Source organism: Delphinapterus leucas, chromosome 7 (assembly GCF_059928025.1).
Source record: "Delphinapterus leucas isolate spDelLeu-1000000601 "Yukka" chromosome 7, BTC_Dleu_Yukka2, whole genome shotgun sequence".
In the NCBI taxonomy this organism is placed as follows: domain Eukaryota; kingdom Metazoa; phylum Chordata; class Mammalia; order Artiodactyla; family Monodontidae; genus Delphinapterus; species Delphinapterus leucas.
In genome coordinates this window covers 13,492,879-13,515,738 of record NC_143135.1, presented here as the reverse complement: position 1 = coordinate 13,515,738, position 22,860 = coordinate 13,492,879, and the positions used below count along the sequence as shown (strand labels likewise).

Sequence of the window (22,860 nt, the reverse complement as noted above, 5' to 3'; positions counted from 1 at the left end):
TTATGGGAAGATGAGATCAGGGTCCTAATAAACATTTTGTTAAATCTGTAATTACTATAAATCTATGGAGTAAAAATTCTATTCAGTTTTGTATTGAACACATTATTGGTATTTGTAAACGTCTGGATTATTCTTCCTTACCAAAGCACCTCAGGTATTATTTACATGCTAGACTTTATATTTAACGTCTAAATGTATATTCTAGGAATGGTCATCAAAAACATGCCAGGCCCCATTCCAAGAGGTCCTAGTTCAATGAATTTGTGATGGGATTTGGATATCAGTATTTTAATATAGCTCAAAAGGTGATTTTGTTATACTGCCCCAGTTAAAGGCCATCATTCAATCCCATCCTTAGAGACTACCTCTAGGGCTTCCCTGGTGGTGCAGTGGTTGAGAGTCCGCCTGCCGATGCAGGGGACACGGGTTTGTACCCCGGTCTGGGAAGATCCCACATGCTGCGGAGCGGCTGGGCCCGTGAGCCATGGCTGCTGAGCCTGCGCGTCCGGAGCCTGTGCTCTGCAACGGGAGAGGCCACAACAGTGAGAGGCCCGCGTACCGCAAAAAAAAAAAAGAGAGACTACCTCTAGAGACTTCCCTGGTGGCGCAGTGGTTAAGAATCTGGCTGCCAATATAGGGGACATGGGTTTGAGCCCTGGTCTGGGAAGATCCCACATGCCGTGGAGCAACTATGCCTGTGCACCGCAACTACTGAGCTTGTGCTCTAGAGCCCGAGAGCCACAACTACTGAGCCCGCGTGCTGCAACTACTGAAGCCCGCTACAGCCTGTGCTCTGCAACAAGAGAAGCTACCGCAATGAGAAGCCCGCGCACCGCAAGAAGAGTAGCCCGACTGCCACAACTAGAGAAAGGCTGTGCACAGCAACGATGACCCAACGCAGCCAAAAATAAATTTAAAAATTTTTAAAAAAGAAGACGTTCTTAATTAAAAAAAAAAGAGAGAGAGACTACCTCTAAAGTTACCATTAGCTCAATAACCAGTGGAAGGTGAATCTCAGACACTGATGATCCTAATGTAAAGTTTTGAAGAGGATCTTGTGAACCTATTATAGTTCAGGATGTAATAGAAGATTGAATGAATTTATTGGTGAGCGATGAACCAGGCATCTATTACAATATCTGCCTATTAACACTCACTGTCACACATCTCAGTTTGATTAAACAAGTTGTTCTTAACTGGGAAATGGGAGTGGTGGGGGGACTTCCCTGGTGGTCCAATGGTTAAGACTCCGCACTCCCAATGCAGGGGGCACGGGTTCCTAAGATCCCGCATGCCATGCCGTGTGGCCAAAACAAGCAAACAAACAAACAAAAAACAAAACGGGAGTGGGGAATATGGAAAAGTGTTTATTTTTAAGAAAAACAGTGTATGTGGGAGGACTCTATTCCAGCGTTGAGGAAAAACTCAGCAACTCTGTTCTAGAGCTGGGAATGAAAGCTTTAGCTCACAATGTTAATTTAACCTAAATAATGGGAAATATTCTGTAATTAAAAGCGCTGTCACTTCTCCCATAAATCTAGGCCTACAATGTGATTTTAAGTAATAATTAGTATTTAACTTTAACTAGTAGTGTAAGCGACTAAACAGTAATCAAAACAAAAACACTGTTGACCAAACAAACAAACCAAAAACCCATCATGATTGTGTTTAGAAAACTATAATGAATACAAGAAAAAGAAAGACCAAGAAAGACCAAGTGAAAAAGTGTTAATAACACAGAGAAAGTCAATGGAGATTATATAATAAAACACCTTGAAAACCCACATCTTAAAGATGAAAATATATATATATATATATATACCAACCAATATCCATAGGTAACTGACAAAGTCAAAGAAGCTATCTGAGGGGTGGGAGGGAGGGAGAAAAGGAATCTTATAAAGAACTATAACCCGTGAGAACAAGAAAGCCATCAAAATATGCTAGGTCAGGTGACAACTTAGAAGAAGACAGTTTATGAAATAACTTCAGGAATATCATAAGGAATTTCAAAATGAATAGTTTTTTACTATTTGCACTAAAGGGCAAAATTGGGAAATTAGTAAGATTACTTCATAAAGACACTAGAGAGCAGAAACTATTTACGGAAGGAAGAGGGATGGGTCTACAAAGACCAACACAGGTGAATATAATATGAATATGGTGTGGAGAGCGGGCGGGGGAAGGAAGGATTGGGAGTTTGGGATTAGTAGATACAAATTAGTATATATAGGATGGATAAACAACAAGGTCCTACTGTATAGCACGGGAAACTATATTCCATTTCCTGGGATAAACCATAATGGAAAAGAATATGAAAAAGAATATATATAGGGCTTCCCTGGTGGCACAGTGGTTAAGAACCCACCTGCCAATGCAGGGGACACAAGTTCGAAACCTGGTCTGGGAAGATCCCATATGCCTTGGAGCAACTAAGCCCGTGCGCCACAACTACTGAGCCCTCATGCTACAACTACTGAAGCCTGAGGGCCTAGAGCCCGTGCTCCACAACAAGAGAAGCCATCGCAATGAGAAGCACATGCATCGCAACGAAGAGTAGCCCCCGCTTACCACAACTAGAGAAAGCCCACGCACAGCAACGAAGACTCAACACAGCCAATAAATAAATAAATAAAAATAAAAAAAACAGGGCTTCCCTGGTGGGGCAGTGGTTGAGAGTCCGCCTGCAGATGCGGGGGACATGGGTTCGTGCCCCGGTCCGGGAAGATCCCACATGCCATGGAGCACCTGGGCCCGTGAGCCATGGCCGCTGAGCCTGCATGTCCAGAGCCTGTGCTCCACAACGGGAGAGGCCACAACAGTGAGAGGCCCGTGTACCGCAATAGATAAATAAATAAATAAATAATTAAAAAACATAAAAACAGTAAACTGATTTAAAAAACCAAAACAAAATGTTGGATTTCCCTGGAGGCACAGTGGTTAAGAATCCGCCTGCCAATGCAGGGGACATGGCTTCGATCCCTGGTCCTGGAAGCTCCCACATGCCGCAGAACAACTAAGCCCATGCACCACAACAACTGAGCTTGCGCTTTAGAGCCCACGAGCCACAACTACTGAAGCCCGTGTGCCACAACTACTGAAGCCCATGCTCCTAGGGCTCGTGCTCTGCAACAAGAGAAGCCACCTCCATGGGAAGCACATGCACCGCAACGAAGAGTAGCCCCTACTCGTTGCAACTAGAGAAAGCCAGCATGCAGCAATGAAGACCCAACACAGCCAAAAATAAAAAAACAAACAAAAAACCAAAAAACCCCCACAAAATGTCATGTTAATTTACACTGACATTAACTTTTCATTGTTTTAAATATTTTAGCCACAAAATTAAGTTTCTTTTTACTTGTTTGTTGCCTTTGATTGGTTGCCCCACTCCACCATGTAAAGAGGGAAAGTGCCTCCTGCTACCCTAAGATCTCACAGAAATCCACTGTCTATGTCTACCCAAGTATAAATACCCATAATCTTCTCTGTATAGAATACAGACAGAGCTTATATTCATAGTCACAATGCCAATGGAAATCACAGAACAGTCTTCATTTGAAAATATAATATCCTAAGAAAATGCACGTAGAGAACATCAACTATTAACATTCCTGATTCCAATTAACATTCCTGATCATTACATAGGGAAAAATAAAAGCTTTTATTTGAGCCATTGAGAATTCAGTGCAATATATGTCTCCATAATATTCCTGATAAAAACTATATGCTAGAACTTACAGAAAATCTGAAGCTCTCTTCAAGGCCACTAGAATCTCATTTCCCTTACCACCTTCTACCCTTCCTTCTTCCTCCCAGGCTCCAGGTTGGCGAAATGTTTTCCCTAGGGCAATTCCCTTTTAATTACAGTCAGTCCTCCATAACTGCAGATATGGAGGGCCAACAGTATTCATTGTACTATGCCTTTTTATACAAGGAACTTGAACAGATTTAGTATAGGTGGGAGCACCTGGAACACCCCCCCCTCCCCCCACCGGGGATACCAAGAGACGAATGTAGTCTTGCCTGGGTCTTTGGCTCTTCAAGATGGAAGACTGATGAACAACGATTTTGACAAATAATATCCCTGTCTCCAAATCCTACTTAGAGGAAAGCAAAGGAAGGCTGACTGTGAGAAGATATGGTCCATGCTCATTATTTATGGATTTCGTATTTGTGAATTCATCTACACATTAAAATTAACTTATAAGCCCCAAATCAATAATTGAGGCACTTTCCGGGTCACTCACAGACAAGCACAGAGCTAGAAAAAATCTATGTCGCCTGATGTGCACATTCCTAGCTGAGGTGAACAATGCAATACTCTGCCTTCTTCTTTCAGCTCTCATACTGTACCCAAGTATCTTTTTCGTAGTCTATTTACTGCCTTGGTTTTTTGCATTTTTGTGCTTTTGATTGGGGCTTTCACTGTTTAAAATGGCCCCCAAGTGTACTGCTGAAGTGCTGTCTGGTGTTCCTATGTGCAAAAGTGCTGTGATGTCCCTTTCGGAGAAAATAAATGTGTTAGGTAGGCTTTGTTCAGGCACGAGTTATATTTCTGTTGGCTGTGAGTTCAATGTTAATGGATCAATAATACATACTGAATAAGATGTCTTCAAACAGAATAAAACAAGGTTATGCATTGATCGGTTGATGAAAATGTGACCAGAGGGTTGCAGGACCTTAACGCTGTATCTTCCCTTGGAGCAATGGTTCAGCATTTGCTAATTCAGTGTCTGTGGTGACTTTACAGAACATAAGTACTATGAATAATGAGAATTACTCTTATATACACATATAATTAAAGAGTAACCTCCTCCCCCCACCATGCTAATCCCCTGCAATTTCAGGCTGAAGAAGCAAACAAAACATTTTCATCCTTGCTATGTTCAAGAAGATGTCTTCAGGGACTTCCCTGGTGGTGCAGTGGTTAAGAATCTGCCTGCCAAGGCAGGGGACATGGGTTCGAGCCCTGTTCTGGGAAGATCCCACATGCTGCGGCAACTAAGCCTGTGTGCCACAACTACTGAGCCTGCACTCTAAAGCCCATGAGCCACAACTACTGAGCCTGTGTGCCACAACTACTGAAGCCCGTGTGCCTAGAGCCTGCGCTCTATACAACAAGAGAAGCCACCGCAATGAGAATCCTGTGCACTGCAACGAAGAGTAGCCCCCGTTGGCCACAAACTAGAGAAAGCCCACACGCAGCAACGAAGACTCAACGCAGCCACAAATAAATTAATTAAATGAGTAAATTAAAAAAAAAAAAGTTTGTTATTAAGCTCTATAACTACATCCACAATTGTCTGATCTATACTTTCAGACTTTATGAAAAGCCAGTACACACAAAAATATACACCCCAGCATTCAACTTGTTTGGACCTAAGCAATAACAAAAGAGTATTTCCTAAAATATTTCTTTCTTATTTAGTACTTACCTGCTTTATAATTGACCACATATCCCCAGATCCTGCACTTTACATGCTGATATAATACAAGGTGGTATCCCTTGCTATCTAATGAAAAACACTCTTCATATTTAATATTTGTCCCATTAAATAGAGCCAATTTAAAAAGCTCACTCTGTAGAATTATAAAACTAGAATATCTGGTTCTAGATCAGCAAGATTCTCTATTTCTTGACATTTGTACAAGCTACCAAACAGCATATTTAAAGTCAAAGTGATAATAAACAAAGATTGAAAACCAATCCCTCTAAACTAGCCTAGGACAGTCATTTTAAATAACCCTTAAAAAAATGTATGCCTATAATTCAAAAACCATCAATAGTGTTCCCTAAATGGCAATGCAACTGTGGTAAAAAAAAGATTGACTGATGAAGAAAAACTCAATGGCCTGGTCTGCTGTTGGGATACCAATGCTGAAACTCCTCACATTTACCTTCTTCAAAGCTTTTACTAAATCTGCATAATCGCCTGCTTCCAGTTTAGGGTTTTTCACTAGTACTTCTACAGCTTCCAGGGCTTCTTTTCTTTCTTGCCATTTTTTTGCCTCCTACAAGACACAATATGAGTCACTTGTAGAACAGAAAATAAGAGCGCAAAATAAAAGTCTATTTCTTGCATGCTACTAATTCAAAGATATATATTTTTTGTTTTCAGAAACTTTCTAAAGCTAGTCAGAAATCAAAATTACAAAACTGTGTATCCAATCAGAATGTTTTGCTCATATACATAAAATTTTGTTTATATATTAAAAGTATTTTTGTAACATTTCATAACCCTAATGTTCTACAATAAGTAAACAGAATGAAATGCCATAGACTTTTCCTTCTCATTTTCTGGGTAAACTTTAAGCAAGTGTTAAACAGAAAACATTAATAGAAAGCATTTCTAGCATATCTCACAGCGGCACATCTACAGGAGAGAGGAATTTCCATATTGATAACATTAGAAAGACCAGAAAAGAACAAACATATAACCAACAACCAATACTGTTCTAATCCTGGATATTAGTTTTCCAGATTGTAGGTATAATGCTAATTTTTTGTTTTGTGGCCATAAAGTACAATATGCTTCACTAGAATTCGAATACTCACTATTGGAGAGAACTGGGAATAAAAACAAGATGACAAACCCATCACCCTGAAGGAATTACAATTCAATTCAATTTATCAAATATTTATTTGTTAATCAGAAGATAACAGGATACTGAAGGAGCTGATAGCAGAGGTAGGATGATCTTCAATAAATAACTATCAGGTCATGACGACTGTGACAGGAGAAGTACAAGCTGCTTTGGTAATACAACAAGAGGACTTAGCCCAGTTTAGGCTTTCAGGTACGATCTCCCCCAAGAAGTGATGCTTAAGGTGGGATCTAGACGATGAAGAGTTATTATGAGGTAAATGGGGGGAGAAGAATGTTATAGGCAGAAAGAACAGCATATTAAGGCCTAGAGTTTAGGGGGAAAAAAAAGTTTGGCACATTTGATGCCAGGAGAAATTCAGTATGACTGGAGCATGGAGAGTGAGAGGAATTAGAGATGTGGCTGGAAGGTAAGTGGGGACCTCAGAGGTACCATAAATCACACCTCAATGGCTACAGTATGATTTCAGACATCATCTTAAAACCCATGGAAGCCACTGAAGGATTTTAATGAGGCAATACTATGGGAAGATTTCCATTTTCAAAAATGACACCTCTAATTATATTGTGAAATATGATGGGAAGGAGGCAAGAGCAGACAGGGTATCTTGTAAGAAGATTATAGCAGCATACAAGGCAAGAGCTGATGGTAGTGGCTGGGATAAAACTTTCTCAATTGGGGATAATTTTGTCTCTTGGGGTACATTTGGCAAAGTCTGGAGACATTTTTGACTGTCATGACTTGGAGGAATGGTATTACTAATATCTGATCGGTAAAGACCAGTGATGCTGCTAAACATACAACAACGCCCATGCAATTCCCCAAGCAAAGAAATATCTGGCAAAAAAATGTCAACAGTGCCAAGGTCAAGAAAGCCTGGGGTAGGGGGAAAAAAAAAAAAAAAGTAACCCTGGGGTAGAGAAAGAAATCCTGGGGATGGAGAAAGGGGGATGAATTTGAGAGATATTTAAAGGTAAAAACCAGACAGACAATGAGGAAAAGATATAAGTCAAGAATAATGTTCAGGTTTCTGGCAAGAAGTAAAAAGAAGGACTAAAGTAGGTACATATACAAAGTAGTATGGGAACAAAGAAGAAACAACTGACTCACTTTATTAGGGAAGATATGGGGTGGAAAAGGGTGCACCAGAAAAAGGGCTCAGAAAAGCACTCTAATTATATTCAAATAATTATTTAAAATGAAATAAACGAAAGAAGTCTACCATTACTTACAATTTTGTCATAAAAGTCTTTGGGAAGTTTGGAAAGAATTTCTACTGCTTCCAAAAGCTCATAAGCATCTATCTGTGGTACCTCATCACCATCGTCACCACCTTCCAGGAGGAAAACAAAACAAAACAACCCTTAAAAATGGATGAAATGGGGACTTCCCTGGAAGTCCAGTGGTTAAGACTCGGCCTTCCAATGCAGGGGGTGGGCATGGGTTCAATCCCTGGTCGGGGAGCTAATATCCTGCATGCCACGCAGTGTAGCCAAAAAAAAAAAAAAAGAAATAGTTTTACTTATTAAACAGTTATCAGCTGTCCTTTCACACCCCTGATGAAATCTTGATACAGGAGGGATCAGAATTATTAATCCTACAAACCACAGGATTGTATGTATTTTATTAAATAGCAATCCTATAAAATGCACCTCGTGAACACAGGTTACTGTGACAGGGCCAGTTCTTGCTAATTTTTATAGAAACCAGCGTTGAAAAGTGGCTTACCTCCCTCAGCATCTCCACCAGCAGACTGCTGCTGTTCCAATTTAGCTTCTAGTTCTTGCTGGGAACGCAAAAACCTACTTGGTTTAGGAGCACCTGTTGGCAGTTTGACCCATTCTTCTTCTAGTTCCTTCAACTGCAAATATCATAAAATATTTTAAAAACATATCTATATCTCTGCCATTAGAGAATATATTTATATTTACTAATAGATCAGAACCCAATTTCTTATTTATGTGGCTCTAATAAGGCAAAAAAGAAAAGATAAATTTAAATTGTGCACATTTTGTAGTATGAGTCAAATTGATGTATATCTACTATACTGAAGATATATGACTAAGCACTTAGAAGAATAAAATCCACTTTTTAAGACACTCTCATTATGTCATGAATTCACATATATTTGCAACAAATAATGTCTCTAAAACCAACTGAAATATAAAAAATAGAATGCATTTTGTCTAAACAGATATTAAGTCCTGCCACCCAAAAGTATTATAAAAGGATCTTATAGGACTTCCCTGGTGGCATAGTGGTTAAGAATCTGCCTGCCAACGCAGGTGACACAGGTTCCAGCCCTGGTCCGGAAAGATCCCACACGCCGTGGAGCCACAACTACTGAGCCTGCACTCTAGAGCCCGTGAGCCACAACTAATGAGCCTGCACTCTAGAGCCCGTGAGCCACAACTACTGAGCCTGCGTGCCACAACTACTGAAGCCCACGTGCCTAGAGCCTGTGCTCTGTAATAAGAGAAACCACCGCAAAAAGAAGCCTGTGCACCGCAACAAAGACCCAACACAGCCAAAGATAAATAAATAAAGTAATTAATAATTTAAAAAAAGGATCTTATAAAAACTGCTATAGATTCAACACTAACCTACTGGCATCGGTGAATGCATAGTATTTAATTTGAGAGGACATAGTAACAGTAGAAACAGGTATGCTCAGAAAAAAATGATTTCAAAATTAAGAATGAAAAATAATTATTTGTAAGGACAGAATATCAACAACAATGACAGGAAGGAAATATCTTCATATTAACCTTATACAAAGACAACCAAAAAACTTTGTGCCTCACCTGGACAGAGTTTATACTTTGTAATGGGGGTCTCAGAGCATCTCGAATCCATCTATAAATCTCCACAGCAATTAGTTTGGCTTCATCTCGAACAGCCTTCTCTCGAGACTCAAAGAGTTTTGGCAACACTTTGATAATTGGCTTCAGTAAGATGATTTTGGAACCAAATTCACTAGAAGTAAAAATTGGAAAAAAAACTGTCACCATGCAATATGCTTTGGTAAAGTGTTAGCCTGAATTCACTCAAACATAGTTCTATATCTATATATAATAGAGACATATAGGTTGAGTTTTTTTAGGGAAGAAGAAAAAAGAAACTTATAACAGCATCTGTATTTAGATGCCATTCTTCCAAGAATATTATTTAATGTCCAGAGCCCAAAATAATATTACCATTTAAAAACTTTCTAGGTAACCAGTCTAGGAATTACTCAAATCTAAAATGGATCAACACTTGTGTAACATCTTAAATACATATGTATGTACATTAAGTTTAAAATAGAAACAAATCAATTTATAAATATTTAGATGACTGAAATCGACTTTTAATAAGCTTGCTTATTTATTTATTTATTTAGCCTGCGCCGGGTCTTAGTTGCAGCACACGGGAATCTTCGGTGCCACATGTGGGATCTTTAGTTGCAGCATGTGGACTTCGTAGTTGCGATATGCGGACTCAGTTGTGGCATGCATGCGGGATCTAGTTCCCCAACCAGAGTTCGAACCTAGGCTCCCTGCATTGGAAGCATGGAGTCTTACCCATTGGATCACCAGGGAAGTCCCTTAATAAGCTTTTATTAGCTCTTCTATGTAATTACGGGGATTCACTCCACTTGATAGATCACCAATCCTGGCAGTGTGTCTTTCATTCCTGATTCGAAGCTATCACACTATAACTTCAGGCAACTTAAATCTCTCTTTGCTTCAGTTTTCCATGGGGAAAACAGTTGCATTCTGACTTCTTAAAAAGGCAGTATAGGGCTTCCCTGGTGGCACAGTGGTTGAGAGCCCACCTGCCGATGCAGGGGACGCGGGTTCATGCCCCGATCCGGGAAGATCCCACATGCCGCGGAGCGGCTGGGCCCGTGAGCCATGGCTGCTGAGCCTGCGTGTCCAGAGCCTGTGCTCCGCAACGGGAGAGGCCACAACAGTGAAAGGCCCCTGTACCGCAAAAAAAAAAAAAAAAAAAAAAAAAAAAAAAAGGCAGTATAGGGACTTCCCTGGTGGCACAATGGTTAAGAATCTGCTTGCCAATGCAGGGGACGCAGGTCTGAGTCCTGGTCCAGGAAGATCCCACATGCCGCAGAGCAACTAAGCCCGTGCACCACAACTACTGAGCCCGTATGCCACAACTGCTGAAGCCCGCGAGCCTAGAGCCCGTGCTCCGCAACAAGAGAAGCCACCAAAATGAGAAGCCCTCGCACCAATGAAGAGTAGCCCGTTTACTGCAACTAAAGCCCGTACGCAGCAACAAAGACCCAGCGCAGCCAAAAATAAAATAAAAATACATTTATAAAAAACTAAAATAAAAAGGCAGTATATTTAACATTATATATCTGTCACATATCATATTTTTAAGTTCCCAACTTAAAAATATAGCTTTCTGATTCACTGCTAACATTGCTGAATAACAAATTCTAGAGCAAGAGAGATTCAGTTATGAAAGAAGATTGACATTCTGTAGTAGGATCCATATATACTATTTATCTATTATCTAATGTACACAAATGCAACAAAATGTTTCAGTAATAGCTACTGACACACTCTAACAGGTTAAAGAAGGAGACTGAAAATACTTTCCCTAGAAAGTGATATTTAACAAGGCACCAGTTTGTGTAAACGGTTCAAATATAGCCATCACAGCATGAAAATAAACCAGATGATCTTCAATATTTCCTTTAAAATCTTCTATTTTAATAGAAAAAAAAATTCTAACTTGGTTCAGCAGACCTTTAAGACTAAAGGAAAAATAAGAACTTATAGCGACGATAAACCATTCTGTTTAGGAATACTCATCACAGTGTCTGAAGAACCTAACATTTGGGATCTCTTAAACTTCCTTTACATTACTACTGTTTCATCTGATTTTTGTTTATTTGTTTCACTATCCTGGCCTAGTTCTGAAAGATATTTAAAAAAAAAAACAGATGGAGCAGGTCCAAATGGAAAATAGATACCTTAACAATACAAAACCTAATCTTGATATTACACATATTACTATAGGGGGGAAAAAGTTCTAAAAGCTTGTTTTAGGGGCCACAGATCATTTTTGGTCTCCTGAAGCTACCACTAACATAGATAGCTTGAGGAAGCTCTGGAACCAAGGACTGAACAGCTCCTGAAGGTCCCAGAGAGCTATCTAGTAGTTCTACTATAGATTCTGAGATGCCTTAGGACAAATAAAGAACCATACAAGGATGGGACTAAACAACAACATCTATAAGGAAGACATAAAAGACAATATACCTAACTTGTCCTTTTTCTACCCTTATTCTCCCAGTCAGCTTAAAAATGAAATAGCCAGAGTTTGCAGAACTCCAGATTAGAAACTTCTAATTTTAAGGTAGAATATAGTATAATATATATTTTTATTAAGAAACTCATTACTAAGGACAGAACAGATCTATTAAGACAAGCACCAATTTGACAATGCAGTCAATTCACTAAATTTCTAAGACAACAGAATGAACACACTATTTACTACTCATAAAAATACATGCCTACTATACTAGAATAGGCTAGGGATGAGGAAAATTTTATCACAAAAGAATCTAAGTGAAAGTCAAATTTTATATAAGAACATTATGAACCAAGCGAAAGACAAAGTTTACTGACATAAATTGAAGACAGTTTAACAAAATTTAAGAATTTTGATACTTTCATGTAAGATAAACACCAAAGGAAGCATATTCTCCAAGAAGCAGGTCATATACAAAATCACAAGAGAGGTGAGTTGGGATGATCTTCACACCCACAGGTCACACATTCAGGATTTCACTAGAGCTGCTTTCTAAAGTATCTCATGTGGAAGTATTGGGGACAGGATATCAGATTAGAAGGACTGCCAAATCAGAACAAACCAGTGTTTTGTCTAATTCAGATTTCCTGAAAGAGATCCCATTCATGAAAAACTTCACTGCCAAACAACACTTAATTCTAGGGTTGAAAATAACTTATTACATAAGAGTAAAAGTTATTTTCTATTTCTGTTGCTATGCTTCTATTTAAAGGCATATAGCATTTGCTTCTATTTTATTTTAAAAAGCACCTAAACAAAGGTTTACTTCAGCCAACGTTTCAAGGTACATAAATTTATGCCTGAGGATAACAAGAGAAACGGAGCTCCTTACCCTGAGGAGTGCTTTTCCATGAAAAAGTTAATTCATAATCTGAGAAAACGTCAGAAATATCCCCCGTTCATCTTCATCAGAAAGAGATTTAGGGACTTCCCTGGTGGCACAGTGGTTAAGAATTCACTTGCCAGTGCAGGGGACATGGGTTCAATCCCTGGTCCGGGAAGATCCCACGTGCCGCGGAGCAACTAAGCCCGTGCACCACAACTACCGAGCCTGTACTCTAGAGCCCATGAGCCACAACTACTGAGTCTATGTGCCACAACTACTGAAGCCCACGCACCTAGAGCCCGTGCTCCACAGCAAGAGAAGCCACCAAAATGAGAAGTCCACACACCACAATGAAGAGTAGCCCCCCACTTGCCGCAACTAGAGAAAGTCCGCACGCAGCAACAAAGACCCAACACAGCCAAAAATAAATAAATAAATAAATTTGTAAAAGAAAAAAAAAGAAAGAGATTTAGATAAAATAACTATGCAACACACTTAAAGGCTAAAATTACTGAATACAAAGTGTCACACTTGAGGAATGGCTTTAGCTTTTCCAGGTCACTTTTCTGGTTGGTATGGTCTGCCAAGTCAAGCCCAACAGCTTTCATTTCTGTTTAAACCAGGAACCCAAACTCAATTGAGATATTCTAGTTAACAGAACTAAAGCAAAAAGAAAAGGTTTTACCTTAAGGCTTTCCTCAGTGTCTCTATACAGGCCACTATGATCTTGGGGTTCTTATTGTCCAGGCCTTTCAGGAGCTCTTCTTGCACAGCCTCTCCTTTCTCAATCTCTATGTACATTAGACAAATCTCAATGCCTAGCTCCTTGGCTTTGGCCTTGGGTTGGTTGAACACTTTACTCACAACACCTGATACAACTTCCCCTGTGGTTCTGTAATATAGATTATAAACAACAACAACCATACACATAAAAACACACTTTAGTAGAAAGAGCTGGAAAAGGTCATGGAAAGTGGGGGAAACAAATACTTTTTAAAAAATGCTGAGAAATAAAGTAATGAGACTCTAAAAACTTTATGTTCAAGTAAAACAGAAACAAACTCACACACTTAGAGAATGAACTTAGGGTTACTGCGGGGAAGGGATAGCCAGGGAGGTTGGGGTCGACATGTACACACTGCTGTATTTAAATAACCAACAAGGACCTACTGTATAGCACAGGGAACTCTGCTCAATGTTATATGGCAGCCTGGATGGGAGGTGAGTTTGGGGGAGAATGGATATATGTATATCAATGGCTGAGTCCCTCTGCTGTTCACCTGAAACTACCACAACATTGTTAATCGGCTATACTCCAGTATAAAATAAAAAGTTAAAAAAATTATGTTCAAGAACATGAAAAAAAAAACTTATGCAAACCATAAGAGGTTAAGACATGTCACAACAGACAATGACACAGAACCATAGTTTCTATTTACACATATAGGAAATTTAAACAAGAAAGCAAAAATCCCTTGAAATCTCACTACCCAGAGAAAACTACTTTCAACTTTATGGTATCCATCCTTCTAGACTTTTCTATATGCAGAGGTAGATAGACAGATACAGATACATTTTATAAAAATAAGATTACAGAGTTCTTACTTTTTTGGAAAATTTTTGAAAGTCATTTTAAACACTTTTTAGGACAAGAGAATTTCTTCACAGAGGGAATGGATATGTACCTTTAATAACAAAAGGCTGTTCCTGACTCCTTGGCAAGACTTTACAGTAGCTTTATTGCTTTGAGTTTCTTCTAAATTAAATAAAACCTGTACTACTGGAAAGGAGAGAAACTGAGTGGGTTGGAATTACATGCAGCATTTGTCAAAAAAGTTTCTAGTATCAGAAGAAAAATGAAATTAAAAAAGCAATGGTCTCACTGATGGCAAGGGGAACTCATTGATGCTGGTTAACAAAACTGTCAAATTAATGACTGTCTTTCTTGGTATAATTTTTGAGGTGAGTCAAGTACAGTCTGCCCTCCATATTGGTGGGTTCCTTATCCATGGGTTCCTCATCTGCAGATTCAACCAAACTTGTATCAAAAATATTTGGGAAGGGCTTCCCTGGTGGCGCAGTGGTTGAGAGTCCGCCTGCCGATGCAGGGGACATGGGTTCGTGACCCAGTCTGGGAAGATCCCACATGCTGCGGAGCGGCTGGGCCCGTGAGCCATGGCTGCTAAGCCTGCACATCTGGAGCCCGTGCTCTGCAATGGGAGAGGCCACAACAGTGAGAAGCCTGTATAACGCAAAAAAAAAAAAAAAAAAAAAATTTGGGAAAAAAAATTCCAGAAAGTTCCAAAAAGCAAAACTTGGATTTGCCATGCAGCCAACAACTATTTACACATTATTTATATTGTAGTTACAATTATTTACACAGCATTTACATTGTGTTAGGTATTGAGAGTAACCTAGAAATGAGTTACAGTATACAGGAGAGTGTATGTAGGTTATATGCAAATACTAGGCCATTTTCCGTGAGGGACTTGAGCTTCTGTAGATTTTGCTATCCTAGGGCGTAGGGGTGGGGACTTTTGTCCTGGAACCAATTCCCATGCAGATACCTAGGGATGTGTATATATATTTCTTGTGCAATTAGGTCAAGGGTCCCCATTGTTTTTTTGTTTTTTTGTATGGAGGGCTCCTTTCAATGACATAAAGACTAGTATTAGAAAAGTCAGGTTTATCAGGTATGGGAGACTGGGGTGACTGGAAACCTCTATCATCCAATAAGCTGGGAGTTACAGAGGTTATTTAGTTCGCATTACCTCTCCTAAGAGATAAAAATGCCTAATGACCATAGGGAGAAAGATGTGATTCTAAGATCACCTAGCCTGGAACCATTGTAGAAAAAGATTTAAGTAATGCCCAAATGTTTTCAGTGAAATTTTGACGTCTTTGCTAACCACCTCAGTTTCTTCTAAAAGTTACAAAAGATTTTCCCCCTTGGAGTAATTCGCATACAAAAGTCTCAAAAGGAAAAGCACTTGCTCATCAAAGCTTAAGGTAAAAACTCAAGATCTGATTTCTAATTTGCTCCTCTCTAAAGATCTCTTGTACCATTTAGACTTCTGAGACCAGATAAAGACTGAAATGAAAAACAAGTGTCAAGGAGCTATGAAAGTTAAGAAATGAATATCCTCTAAAAGTGCTAATAACTAAGCACAGTGATCCATAAATATACATAAATTAATCCATGTAGCACAAGACAGGGGTTTTTACCAGAATAGTTGGAAAGAAACTACTTACTTTCCTGCTACATGGGCATTTTCAACATAAACAAGTGCAGCTTCTAATCCTTTCAACTGAACCACTGCATTGGAATCAGTCACAAATTTTTTGATCAATCCTAAAAATTTGGACCATTCTGGGCTCTTTTCATCCTTTATTTTCTGGAAGATCTTCAGGGCCTCTTCATACCCACTTAACCTTGCTTTCCACAGCTAAAAGAAAAGTATTTTGAAACAAAACAAAATTTAATGACATTATTATCTACCATTGGGGTTGGGGGGTGGAATGACTAACTTATACTAGGTAATTTGAACAAAGGACCCCAGACTAGAAACGAAAACGGAGGTTAAGAAATCCAGATAGCTTTTTTTTTTTTAAAGATTAGCTAATAAACTTTTCCTTATAAGTGTTTAATATTTATGATATTCTGTCAAGGCCTTCTAGAATTCATAAACAGGCCACTATAAACGTATCCCACTTTGTATCCAAGTATTAGTCATTACGTCTTTGTAACATGACATTAAAGATGTAACAATTCAAACATGAGAAATTTTCCTGCTTAAACTGTCCAATCTCCAAAGTAGGCTGTTTCTCCAGTTGTACTGTGTAATCATCAGGCAGCTTTATACTACACTATACAGTATAACTGCTGACAAAACAAGCCAATGACACTGAAATTTGAGTTCCAGAAAAGTCTTACCTTGTGTTCACATTTCTGATCAACTGGCAGTTTCAGCCACTCACTGTCATCTCCCATTGTGCTTCCAGTTTCTTCTTAGAATTAAGAGTAATTCCTGGTCAGACAAAAATCGGTATCTATTAACTCTAGCAACCAAGCTGTCTCTTAAGACAAAAAGATTTTTCTGAGACTATTATTTTAGCATGTGTAAACCAACAAAAGTAAAAAATCTCATTCTTTGGTCAAATGCCCATTTAATTCCATTAATAGAACATTTAAAAAGTAAACGAAAAAAGTTAATAGAAATTCTAAATGAGGGATTCCCTGGTGGCGCAGTGGTTAAGAATCCGCCTGCCAATGCAGGGGACACAGGTTCAAGCCCTGGTCCGGGAAGATCCCACATGCTGCGGAGCAACTAAGCCCGTGTGCCACAACTACTGAGCCTGCGCTCTAGAGCCCATGAGCCACAAATACTGAAGCCCGTGTGCCTAGAGCCTGTGCTCCGCAACAAGAGAAGCCACCGCAATGAGAAGCCTGCACACCGCAACAAAGAGTAGCCCCCGCTCTCTGCAACTAGAGAAAGCCCGCGCACAGCAACAAAGACCCAACGTAGCCAAAAATAAATAAATTAATTTTTTTAAAAAATGTAATCTATGTTAGCTGTAGAAAATCTGGAAAGTATAGAAGATATATAAGGAAGGAAAGCATTAAAATACAACTTCACTATCAATTAGTAACCAAAATGAACACTGCAGTGTATCCACTTGAACCCTTCCAGATTTTTTTCAATGCACATGCAGTGTATAAATTATATGAAAAAGGGATAATCCTCTTGTAATTTTTTTCTTACATCGTCACAAACATTTCCTCATATTTGAGAACATGATGTTTAAAGGCTGCGCTACACTCCATTTTATGAATGTACCATAATTACCAAGCCTAACACTGGACATTTAAATTGTTTCAAGTTTTCCAATATTATAAATAACATAAAAGGGATCTTGCTTAATCTTTCCATCCCCAGTCCTGGTGTGACATAAAATATGTCTTCAATAAATATTTGTCTAATGAATATATGCCTTGATAGTATCCGCTATGAGTCAGGCACTGTGCAAACTACTTTTTAAACATATTGATTCATTATACTAACAACAACTACACGAAAGAAAGACATTCTCCCCACTTTACACACTAGGCTCACAAAGATTCAGTAACTTGCCAAAAACAACAAAGCTAACAGGCCGTGAGATCACACTAAGATTCCAAGTCTATGCCTCTTCTTTACAACTTGTTGCCTCCCATTAAAATGTAGGAAATATCCCAGGGAAAGTTACTAGAGACCGAATTGTAAAAGTTTATTAGAGTAAAAGGAACTTTCATTAAGGCTTCTCATCAAAATCCCCAAAAGTCTGTGAAACAACAGCAGTGTGTTTTAGAGCAGGAGTCAAACCTTAATAGCAAATCTACAGGAACTCTAATACAGCAATAGTGATAGATAAAATAGTACAACAGTTTGGAAAACAGTATGGCATTATTTAAATTGAAAATGCATATACTCCACTATCCAGCAACTCCATTCCTAGGTATATAACCTAGAAATTGATGCCAACTGCACCAGAAGACCTGTATGAGAGTGTTCATAGCAATGTTCTTCATAGAAAAGTCAAAAGTTGGAAACACTTTTTACAAGTTCATCAAAAAGAGAATGAATAGTGGTATATTCACTGAGTGTAATATTATACAGCAACTAAAAGAACTGAAAGCATTGAAAGCAAGTACTCCAACAAGTACATGTACATGCATATTGATAGCAGCACTATTCACAATGGCCAAAAATCAGCCCAAATGTCTATCCATGGATGAATAAACAAACTGTGAAACATACATACAATGGACTATTACTCGGCTATAAATGGGAATGAAGTACTTACTGATACATGCTACAGCACGGATGAATTTCACAAACATGATGCTAAGTGAAGGAAGCCAAACATAAAAGGTTCTATATTATATGATTCCATTCATAGGAAATATCCAGAATAGATCAATCCATAGAGACAGATGGAGACTGGTGGTTGCCAGGGGTTGAGGAGAGAGGGGGAGAGAGTGGGAGTGGGGAGAAATTGCTTAATGGGTAAGGAGTCTTACTGTGATGTGATGGAAATGTTACTGTTTTGGAACTAGACAGAGATGGTGGTTGCACAACATTGTGAATGTACAAAATGCCATTGAATTGTTCACTTTAAAATGGTTAATTTTATGTTATATGAATTTCACCTCAACAAAAAAATATTTTTTTTTCAGTTCCTAGGTGACTGTAATATGCAACCTGGGTTAAAAACCTCTAATGTTACTTTCTTGGCACAAGTTTGAGCTGCAAAAGCAATCTTTCCTATCTGAGTTTCAAAGAGAAACAGTCAATGTAAGTTTTAAAAACATTTTCCAGCCAAGAGAATGTGAACAATAATATTCGATTGTTGGTATTCTGTGAATTCTCTGCAATACTTTCTTTTTTTCTTGTTGGTTGCTTTTCGAAACATGAAGAAAAAGGTTACCTAACCTAAACTGCCTCATATAAAATATTGATGTCAGCCTTTCTCAACTTCTGAGGTGGCCCACACTCTGTCTGTGGCATGTGTTTCTCCCAAGGCCACTCTCCCCTTCTGAGATGGCCCACACACTGTCTGTGGAGTGTGTTTCTCTCTAAATAAATCCACTTCTTACCTATCACTTTGTCTCTCACTGAATTCTTTCTGTGATGGGACATCAAGAACCTGAGCTTCATTAAGTCCTGAAACCAGGTATACAGCAAAGTGAGAGACTGGTTCAAGATGGTGGAGTAGAAGGACGTGCTCTCACTCCCTCTTGCGAGAGCACCTGCATCACAACTAACTGCTGAACAATCATCGACAGGAAGACACTGGAACTCACCAAAAAAGATACCCCACATCCAAAGACAAAGGAGACGCCGCAATGAGACGGTAGGAGGGGCGCAATCACAATAAAATCAAATCCCGTAACTGCTGGGTGGGTGACTCACAAACTGGAGAACACTTATACCACAGAAGTCCACCCACTGGAGTGAAGGTTCTGAGCCCCATGTCAGGCTGCCCAACCTGGGGGTCTGGCAACAGCAGGGGGAATTCCCAGAGAATCAGACTTGGAAGGGTAGCGGGATTTGATTGCAGGACTTCAACAGGACTGGGGGAAACAGAGACTCCACTCTTGGAGGGCACACACAAAGGAGTGTGCGCATCAGGACCCAGGGGAAGGAGCAGTGATGCCACGGGAGACTGAACCAGACATACCTGCTAGTGTTGGAGGGTCTCCTGCAGAGGCTGGGGGTGGCTGTGGCTCACCATGGGGACAAGGACACTGGCAGCAGAAGTTCTGGGAGGTACTCTTTGGCGTGAGACCTCCCAGAGTCTGCCATTAGCCCCACCAAAGAGCTGGGTCACCTCAGTCCAAACAACCAACAGGGAGGGAACCCAGCCCCATGCATCAGCAGACAAGCGGATTAAAGTTTTATTGAGCTCTGCCCACCAGAGCAACACCCAGCTCAATCCACCACCAGTCCGTCCCATCAGGAAGCTTGCACAAGCCGCTTAGATAGCCTCATCCACCAGAGGGCAGACAGCAGAAGCAAGAAGAACTACACTTCTGCAGCCTGTGGAAGGAAAATCACATTCACAGAAAGACAGACAAAATAAAAAGAGAACTTTGTACCAGATGAAGGAACAAGATAAAACCCCAGAAAAACAACTAAATGAAGTGGAGATAAGCAACCTTCCAGAAAAAGAATTCAGAATAATGATAGTGAAGATGATCCAGGACCTCCGAAAAAGAATGGAGGCAAAGATCGAGAAGATGCAAGAAACGTTTAACAAAGACCTAATTAAAGAACAAACAAACAGAGATGAACAATACAATAACTGAAATGAAAACTACACTAGAAGGAATCAATAGCAGAATAACTGAGGCAGAAGAATGGATAAGTGACCTGGAAGACAGAATGGTGGAATTCACTGCCGTGGAAGAGAATAAAGAAAAAAGAATGAAAAGAAATGAAGACAGCCTAGGAGACCTCTGTGACAACATTAAACGCAACAACATTTGCATTATAGGGGTTCCAAAAGGAGAAGAGAGAGAGAAAGGACCAGAGAAAATATATGAAGAGATTATAGTCGAAAACTTCCCTAACATGGGAAAGGAAATAGCCACCCAAGTCCAGGAAGCGCAGAGAGACCCAGGCAGGATAAACCCAAGGAGAAACAAGCCAAGACCCACAGTAATCAAATTGACAAAAATTAAAGACAAAGAAAAATTATTGAAAGCAACAAGGGAAAAACGACAAATAACATACAAGGGAGTTCCCATAACGTTAACAGCTGATTTCTCAGTAGAAACTCTACAAGCCAGAAGGCAGTGGCACGATATATTTTAAATGATGAAAGGGAAGAACCTACAACCAACATTACTCTAACTGGCCAGGATCTCATTCAGATTCGATGGAGAAATCAAAAGCTTTACAGACAAGCAAAAGCTAAGAGAATTCAACATCACCAAACCAGCTCTACAACAAATGCTAAAGGAACTTCTCTACATGGGAAACACAAGAGAAGAAAAGGACCTACAAAACCAAACCCATAACAATTAAGAAAATGGTAACAGGAACATACATATCAAAAATTACCTTAATCGTGAATGGATTAAATGCTCCAACCAAAAGACACAGACTGGCTGAATAGATACAAAAACAAGACCCATATATATGCTGTCTACAAGAGACTCACTTCAGACCTAGGGACACAAACAGACTGAAAGTGAGGGGATGGAAAAAGATATTCCATGCAAATGGAAATCAAAAGAAAGCTGGAGTAGCAATACTCATGTAAGATAAAAGACTTTAAAGAATGTCACAAGAGACAAGGAAGGACACTACATAATGATCAAGGGATCAATCCAAGAAGAAGATATAACAATTATAAATATATATACACCCAACATAGGAGCACCTCAATACATAAGGCAACTGCTAACAGCTCTAAAAGAGGAAATCGACAGTAACAATCATAGTGGGGGACTTAAACTCCTCACTTACACCAGTGGACAGATCATCCAGACAGAATATTAATAAGGAAACACAAGCTTTAAATGACACAATAGACCAGATAGATTTAATTGATATTTATACGACATTCCATCCAAAAACAGCAGATTACACTTCCTTCTCAAGTGCACACAGAACACTCTCCACGATAGATCACATCTTGGGTCACAAATCAAGCCTCAGTAAATTTAAGAAAACTGAAATCATATCAAGCATCTTTTCTGACCACAACGCTATGAGATTAGAAATCAATTACAGGGAAAAAAATGTAAAAAACCTAAACACATGGAGGCTAAACAATACGTTACTAAATAACGAAGAGAGCACTGAAGAAATCAAAGAGGAAATCAAAAAATACCTAGAGACAAATGACAATGAAAACACGAGATCCAAAACCTATGGGATGCAGCAAAAGCAGTTCTAAGAGGGAAGTTTATAGCAATACAAGCCTACCTCAAGAAACAAGAAAAAATCTCAAATAAACAATCTAAGCTTACACCTAAATGAACTAGAGAAAGAAAAACAAACAAAACCCAAAGTTAGTAGAAGGAAGGAAATCATAAAGAGCAGAAATTAATGAAATAAAACAAAGAAAATAGCAAAGATCAATAAAATTAAAAGCTGGTTCTTTGAAAAGATAAAATTGATAAACCTTTAGCCAGGCTCATCAAGAAAAAGAGGGAGAGGACTCAAATCAATAAAATTAGAAATGAAAAAGAAGTTACAACAGACACCACAGAAATACAAAGCATCCTAAGAGACTACTACAAGCAACTCTATGCCAATAAAATGGACAACCTGGAAGAAATGGACAAATTCTTTTCTTTTTTTTTCTGATGTGTATTTTTTTTTTTACATCTTTATTGGAGTATAACTGCTTTACAATGGTGTGTTAGTTTCTGCTTCATAACAAAGTGAATCAGTTATACATATACATATGTTCCCATATCTCTTCCCTCTTGTGCCTCCCTCCCTCCCACCCTCCCTATCCCACCCCTCCAGGCGGTCACAAAGCACAGAGCTGATCTCCCTGTGCTATGCGGCTGCTTCCCACTAGCTATCTACCTTACCTTTGGTAGTGTA

The 22,860-nt window shown here is 39.2% G+C and overlaps 1 protein-coding gene across 8 annotated transcripts in view; it reads right to left on the bottom strand.

The window, feature by feature from the left end:
- Positions 1-22,860, bottom strand: part of CKAP5 (cytoskeleton associated protein 5) — a 113,810-nt gene that overhangs the window by 54,895 nt on the left and 36,055 nt on the right. For 3 of the 8 annotated variants that reach the window (XR_016393702.1, XM_089914102.1, XM_089914103.1), the window contains exons 1-7: positions 16,689-22,741; positions 16,007-16,200; positions 13,440-13,646; positions 9,411-9,582; positions 8,335-8,467; positions 7,839-7,939; positions 5,899-6,012 (exon numbers count right to left, since the gene is read on the bottom strand). Coding sequence is in view for 7 of the 8 variants with exons in the window: in XM_089914102.1 (XP_089770228.1) it covers positions 5,899-6,012; positions 7,839-7,939; positions 8,335-8,467; positions 9,411-9,582; positions 13,440-13,646; positions 16,007-16,200; positions 16,689-16,745 (978 nt within the window). In the remaining variant the exon portion in view is untranslated. Of the gene's footprint in view, positions 1-5,898; positions 6,013-7,838; positions 7,940-8,334; positions 8,468-9,410; positions 9,583-13,439; positions 14,997-16,006; positions 16,201-16,688; positions 22,742-22,860 lie in introns of those variants that run through there. The other 5 variants (XM_089914098.1, XM_022592082.2, XM_089914099.1 and 2 more) reach the window with 4 other exon arrangements.